This window comes from Hemibagrus wyckioides, linkage group LG29 (assembly GCF_019097595.1).
Source record: "Hemibagrus wyckioides isolate EC202008001 linkage group LG29, SWU_Hwy_1.0, whole genome shotgun sequence".
Taxonomy (NCBI): Eukaryota; Metazoa; Chordata; class Actinopteri; order Siluriformes; family Bagridae; genus Hemibagrus; species Hemibagrus wyckioides.
Window position 1 is genome coordinate 18,314,837 of NC_080738.1, and position 7,500 is coordinate 18,322,336.

At 32.1% G+C, this 7,500-nt stretch overlaps 1 protein-coding gene across 1 annotated transcript; it reads right to left on the reverse strand.

Moving 5' to 3' along the window:
• Positions 1–105: 105 nt before the first annotated feature.
• Positions 106–5,698, reverse strand: scpp5 (secretory calcium-binding phosphoprotein 5). The gene is made up of 14 exons (XM_058384561.1): positions 5,645–5,698; positions 5,070–5,135; positions 4,583–4,651; positions 4,299–4,349; positions 3,571–3,642; positions 3,520–3,526; positions 2,916–3,046; positions 2,525–2,554; positions 2,400–2,432; positions 2,256–2,309; positions 1,371–1,454; positions 603–656; positions 353–378; positions 106–235 (listed from the first exon to the last, which is right to left on the reverse strand). Exons 1-13 carry the CDS (start codon positions 5,696–5,698, stop codon positions 361–363), a joined length of 723 nt encoding a protein of 240 aa, XP_058240544.1. The 3' UTR covers positions 106–235; positions 353–360.
• Between the last annotated feature and the right edge of the window lie 1,802 nt (positions 5,699–7,500).

The window sequence follows — 7,500 nt, forward strand, 5'->3', positions numbered from 1 at the left end:
TCAGTTAAACAGAAGTGTTATGATATTAGATGTATGAGTTTCTCTGCAGTGTGACGGTCAGTTCCAGGTCAAATTTCAAAAACAGATTTTTCTACAGATCTAACATTAAATATTTTACTCCAGCTTCAGTTCTTACAGCTAAACACTAAAACATCTGCAAAATATCTCCAAACTCCTCGTCTGCTGCCGGAACGTCCACGTCCTTCAGAACCTCGGCATGAAAACAGGAACATTACTGAAAAAATAAGTGATTTCAGTATAATTATTAGTTTCAACACTAAGATGTGATTATTTCATTTTTTTATTTCTAATTTTATAGAAATGATCAAAAAATCACAACATGGCAACTCACCGTCTTCTTTATGGCTGTGTAGGAACCTGTAAAAGTGTCAGAGTTAGAGATGGCTTAAAGGGCTTTACATAGACACACACACACACACACACAGACACACACACACACACACACACAAACACAGACACACACACAGACACACACACACACACACACACAAACACAGACACACACACACACAAACACAGACACACACACACACACACACAAACACAGACACACACACACACACACATAGAAAAGATTATACCTGGCCTGCTGGGACTTGTGGGTCCTGTTGAATCTGCTGTTGAGGATCAGCAACCTGTCAGAGTGAGAGAAAAATGTATATACTAATACTAATAATAATACTAATAATACTAATACTAATAATAATACTAATAATACTAATACTAATAATAATACTAATAATACTACTACTACTACTACTACTACTACTACTACTACTAATAATAATAATAATATATTTAATAATACATTTTTTATATTTTATATATATATATATATATGTGTGTGTGTGTGTGTGTGTGTGTATATGTTTAATAACTTTAATTTTTACAATTCTTTTCGGTTCTATCAATATTTTTCAATGTATAGAATTTTATATCATATTTTTTTCTACGAATATTTTAATTGATAAATATCATATTTCTGTTCTGTCACTGATATTTAGTTCAATTATATTTTTTTAGATGACCAGAAATAATTCACACATCAATTCCAAATGTTCCGCTGCTTCAGACGCACACAGGAACCGACTGAATTAACATTTTAGTTAATACTGATATCACTCCATGTGTCTGTAATTAATCTTGAAGAATTTTAAATAAAACATTTAACCTTTCGAATAAATTTAAGAAATAAAAATGAGAATAAAAGCTACAGACAGTAAGTTCCAGTCACATCAGACGGAATAATCGTCTCACTAGAGATTTCAAATCCCTGCTTTAGGAAACTGTTTGTTTTTGATCTGAACTCAGTGAAGCTCGTTAGCGTGTGATGAAGCTAGCGGTTGTACCCTGGGGGGCTGCTGCTGGGGGCCGGTCTGTGGGTAGTTGAAGACGAAGGGCTGATCATTGGCCTGTGGAGGAGGAGCCGCCTGCTAGAAACACAAACACAAAACACTGCGTTTCTTCCATTATGTAATCACTTCATGACTTAAATGCAATTTATTTTTCTGTAACTGCATGGTGACTTGAAGAAAGTTTAGAAACTGAGATGTTTGTACAGGACGACTTCATGTGGATCTCATTTATGTGGCATTTTATTTTACAGAACAATAAATAACATTAGAATTTAAAGAGTGATTATGGAAAGTTTTCTTTTAACTACATTGTTGTAGGTTGGATTTTAAAGTACTTTGTGTAAATTGTTGTAGAAACTTTACAAACTAAAATGTATGTACAGCGTTTAATTTTTCTTGTGTGAAAGTAGTGGATTTTTAAAAAGTATGGATTTCCTAATTTTTTTCTTATATCTCTGGGTTATGTGGATTAATTTAATTTAATTTAATTTAATTTAATTTAATTTAATTTAATTTAATTTAATTTAATTTAATTTAATTTAATTTAATTTAATATTTTTTTATATGCAATCATGTTGCATCATTTATTATTTTACTAAAATTCTGTATTTTTTCATTCATATTTCATTAAACTTTTACCTGTAGCACCAAAGACAGTTTAAGATATTAATCAGTATTAATATTCTAATATGAATATTAATATTAATCTGAATTAATCAGCTAAGTCTCAGACATCTGTATCACAATTCCTACATATTTACTTCTTTAACTGCAGATTAAATAAACAGACTGACATCTATACAGCTAATATATATCTGTCTCTACAGTAGATTTTTGTATTTGTGTATGTGTGTATTTGTGTTGTGTTATTAGTCTGACCCTGGGTGGCTGCTGCTGAGGGCCGGTCTGTGGTGGATAACTGAAGGGGAAAATCTACAAAACACATTCAATTAAAGTTTAAAATCAAATTAAAGAAATGTAAACATGTGGAATCGGTTCTTTTAAGCAACTCAAGCGTCTCACGTTGGGGATTTGTGGCAACACGTTTGGCAACACCTGAGAAAAAAAAGAACCAGAAATTATGGCTTAGTATTCCTGACAGATGCATGCTGGGTAAAATGATCAAAAGTGAATAAAAGGAGTGTTACCTCGCCTGTTCCGAAGTTGTAGGGATAATACTAAAACACACAAAAAACAACACACACTCAGAGCAGACACTACTGCTACACAACAGTGTGTAAAAAATACACAACGTCCCTGTAATTAGTGGTAATAAGACCCTGAGCTGAGGCGCTGAGGTAAAGACCTGCTCCGGTGTATAATCATCATCTCGTCTCTCACTACTGACTTAATAAATACTTTTATTTTCTACATGGAAGTGCTGTAGAGCTTATTATAGCTTTATTCATGTTCATACTGGGTTCAGTCCAAATGACACCATCAAGATACCAGAAACATCTGTAGCAGCTTTATTTAATTAATGATAATTAACTGTACAGGAATAAAAGTGAAAAAGTGCCTCAGAAACGAAATACTTACAATTTCTACACTCTTTCTACCAGGAGCTTTGGGGAGAGAGTACTTAATAAAACCCTGAGGAATAAAAAACAAACAGAAATCAGAGAAAATCTCCCTCCACAATACAACTTTTGGGTTGCCAGATTGGATCACTGTTTCACAAGAGTAAAAAAGCAGAAGTGTTTATAGCCACAGAACAGCCATCTAAAATCAACATCATAAAATATATACTCAAGGTTGCCAGATTAGATCAGTACAATCACTATGTCATAAGAGAAATAAATAAATAAATATATATATATATATATATATATATATATATATATATATATTACAGTCAAGGTTGCCAGATTGGCTCATTACAATCACTGTCACAGAGAAAGAAATTATATAAAGAAATTATATTTATTATATTATAGACAAGGTTGCAAGATTGGAATGACAATCTGTCAATCAAGTCAATCTGGCAACCGTTACTGAGTACAGTATAATGAACTCACAGTTCCAGATCCTTTCCCTCCTGCTGCAGTTCCCTGGAAACCCGGATGAAACAGCTGAAAAAAAAAAATATATATATATATATATATAAAATAAGTTGATGTGACTCAACTTGTAGATAACTGACCGAGAATCTTCACAGACATTTAACATTATATTTTGAGAGAATTTAAAGCACCTCTATGCTGATAGGAGTGTTCACTCCAGGCTGAAGATGTGCTGGAACACCAGGAAACATGCTGTTCGTCCCCTAGAGATCAGAAACACAAAACTTCATGAATGTTTATTACTACACTTTTATATAAAGAAATAAAAGCAGTTTAAAAAGTTTCTAAATTTCATCAATCATCAACTTCATCATGTCTGAATCTGTTTTCTAATCAACTAATTAAGGTAATTAAAAAAAAAAAAAACATATCCAAGCTGGAAAAAAATGTATATAATAATTTATGAAACGTGACTAGCTAGCTCAGTTTATGAAAATAAAAAAAATTACAGCAAATGATTTAGTTAATAAATGACAGACATATAAAATATTATAAATAAATTGGTAAAATATTAAAATTTAATATATATTAAAAAATAACAACAAATAAATCTAATTAAATGAAGAATTAAAATAAAGAAATAGATTTGAAATATCTCGTGATGTCTGAGATTTGTAACAAGGTCAGAAAAAATTTGTTTGTTTTCTGTAGATATTGAAATTTTTGAATGAAGTACAAACCTTTAAAAACAACAAAGGAAGTATAATGACTTTTTTTCTTTTCTTTCTACTGATTTTTTCATAAATCCCAGTCTGTAGCCAAAGATTCCAGACATCACAGACTTAAAAGTGTTAAAAGTATTATTGATAATAATAAGAAGGATATGACATTAGAGCAAAGTTCTGAGTGATAAACTCACAGCTCCAGCTCCTTGTCCTCCTGCAGCTCCTGTGAATCTTGGTGGAAGCAACTGAAGAAAAAAAAAATGAACAAGAGAAAGTGCGACACCATGTGGAACCAGTGTGAATTACATGGAAATGTTTTTCTTTCGGATCTGATTGAAAATAAAATAAAATAAAATAAAATATATATTTTGTCACTTTACTTTAATATTGTAATTACTGTATCAATGAATAATGTAATATTTGAATATAACTGAAAAATTGTTGGCTGTTTTTGTGATGCTTGGAGAATATGACGTACAATCTCCATGCTGATGGGCGTGGTCATTCCTGCTTGGAGATGTGATGGTGAGAACATGTCGTTCGCAGCCTTCAAATAAAATGTGTGTCAGAAATTAATACTCAATTATTAAAAATAATATATAAGATAATAGATACTCTATATTATATTATATTATATTATATTATATTATATTATATTATATTATATTATATTATATTATACTACTGTTTTCTTATTTGTAATTATTTTTTGTTTATTTTTTCAGAATTAAAGGAAAGATTAAATAAATAAATTGCATTATTTCACAAATTATATAACTACATTATTGTCTTATACTGTGACACAAACATCTTACTGTAATATTTGAATTACATTAAAAGTTATTTACATCCCCACAGAATTCTATTCTTTTAAAACCAACACTTTGCTCGGTTGAATCTTTTTTTTTTCTCATATGTTTCTCTATTTATTCATGAAGCAGACAGTGGGAGTGATGGTCATCTACCTGGTTGGACGGCCCTGAGGGCATCGGGTTCCCATAATGCGGCAGGAAACTGTAGAATGTGGAGAGCTGAAATAAAATAAACAGACACCATTTTGAAGAGTTTCTCTTTTTGTAAATAAGTAGAACTCTGCTAGGTAGCTAAGAGCTCTTAAAGAACCTTTGAAGAACCTGACAGGTTTGAGAGAAAAATTACTTTTTTAGAAAAGACTTTTAGCAGGGAAAAAGGTTCTTAAATGGTTGTTTAAAGGTTCTGAACTTCAAAAGGATAGAAACATTAAGGGTTCCTCCTGAAGAACAGCTGAAGAACCCTTACGGTGTAGATAAGCATCTTAAAGAAAAGTTTTAAAAGGTTTTCAGATTAATTGTTGGAAAAAAAAAACAAGAACAATTCCATGATTTAGAACATTAAACCCATTCTGGTGCTGAAGAGAAAAATAATTGAAACATTTTGGAGGACTTGCTCATGCACCATCACGCTTCTATACTACTCTACTGGTCTATTCTATGCGTGCAGAAAAAATATAATAAGAAGAGAACATGAGTGAGGTGTTAAGGCTTCGGTGAGGTCAGCGTACCGGTGCAGCAGTGACCGCAGAGATGAAGGAGAAGAAGAACACGGCGCTCGACATGGTCTCAGAGGAACACGATAACACCAGAACCTGCAAAGATCAACCTGCTGTGAGAAATGCGCTCACCGAACATCACTGAGGAGATGGAACACTGAGAGGGTTCCTCACCTGATCCTGCAGAAGAAGATGGTCTCGCTCCAGTGGATGAGGATGGACAGAGCAGAGCAGCTTTTATTCCATCTCAGGCTCTTACGTGTGTGTGTGTGTGACTCATGAGCTCAGATAGTAATTTACTAAATGATTGGTAGCCAGACACCGTGTGTGTGTGTGTATGTGTGTGTGTGTGTGTGTGTGTGTGTAATATCGGGCCAGTTTATGATTATGTTGATAATACAGCAGTGAAGTGCAGACATCAGGACAAACCTCACACACAACTCTTCATTTATTCGGACGCTGATACTTTTTTTTGCTGCGTGTGAAATTTTCTCTTTTTAAAAACAATGTTAAGGTTTAATTAGAAAAATTTTCTGATTTTTGTATAAACTTTTTAAACTTTATTTATTTAGACATAATAAGGAGATTTGCTTTTTGTTGGTTTCTTAATTTCTGTATTTTAGAGGTGGATGAAATGCTGAATACCTGCTAATACTTACTTACTTATTTATTTATTTATTTATTTATTTATTTATTTATTTATTTATTTATTTATTTATTTAAAATTATAAACATTTGAAAAATCATTTTATTTTAGATCTTTATAACAGAGGAAAATTACCGGATATTTTTTGTGGATTTTTCTTTTTTAAATTAAACTGCTGTAAAATTAATCTAAAGATAAAACTTGACTTTTTAATTTTATGTACTATTCAGAACTTTAGCTTTATAAGATTATACACTGAGTAAAATAATAACATTTCAAATAATTTTTATAATTTTATTTTCATTTATAACATTTTATTTTTTATATTTTTAAATAAATATCTGTAGCATTGTTTTTAAATGCAGGTGAAATTAATTACATTATCTAATTGAAAAAAAAAATATTATTTTTATATATTTATTTATTAAATAGTCCATGAAATAGACTTCTTATGCTCTCTGTGTGTGTGTGTGTGTGTGTGTGTGTGGAAAATCATAAACATGAGTTATTGATTGCACTGTTGTTGTTGTTGTTGTTGTTGCTTTTTTTCCATTTAATTTAGTAGTAAATATGAAATATATTTAATTTAATAGTAGTAAACTCTAATTAAAGTGAAGGTTATGATAATCGGTTCATCCAAATAAAAACAAAATGAAAACACACACACACACACACCACTGGGAATGATACACACACTATCAACTACAACACACACACACACACACCACTGGGAATGATACACACACTATCAACTACAACACACACACACACACACCACTGGGAATGATACACACACTATCAACTACAACACACACACACACACACCACTGGGAATGATACACACACTATCAACTACAACACACACACACACACACCACTGGGAATGATACACACACTATCAACTACAACACACACACACACACACCACTGGGAATGATACACACACTATCAACTACAACACACACACACACACACATACACACACACACACCACTGGGAATGATACACACACTATCAACTACAACACACACACACACACACATACACACACACACACCACTGGGAATGATACACACACTATCAACTACAACACACACACACACAAACACACACACACACCACTGGGAATGATACACACACTATCAACTACAACACACACACACACAAACACACACACACACCACTGGGAATGATACACACACTATCAACTACAACACACACA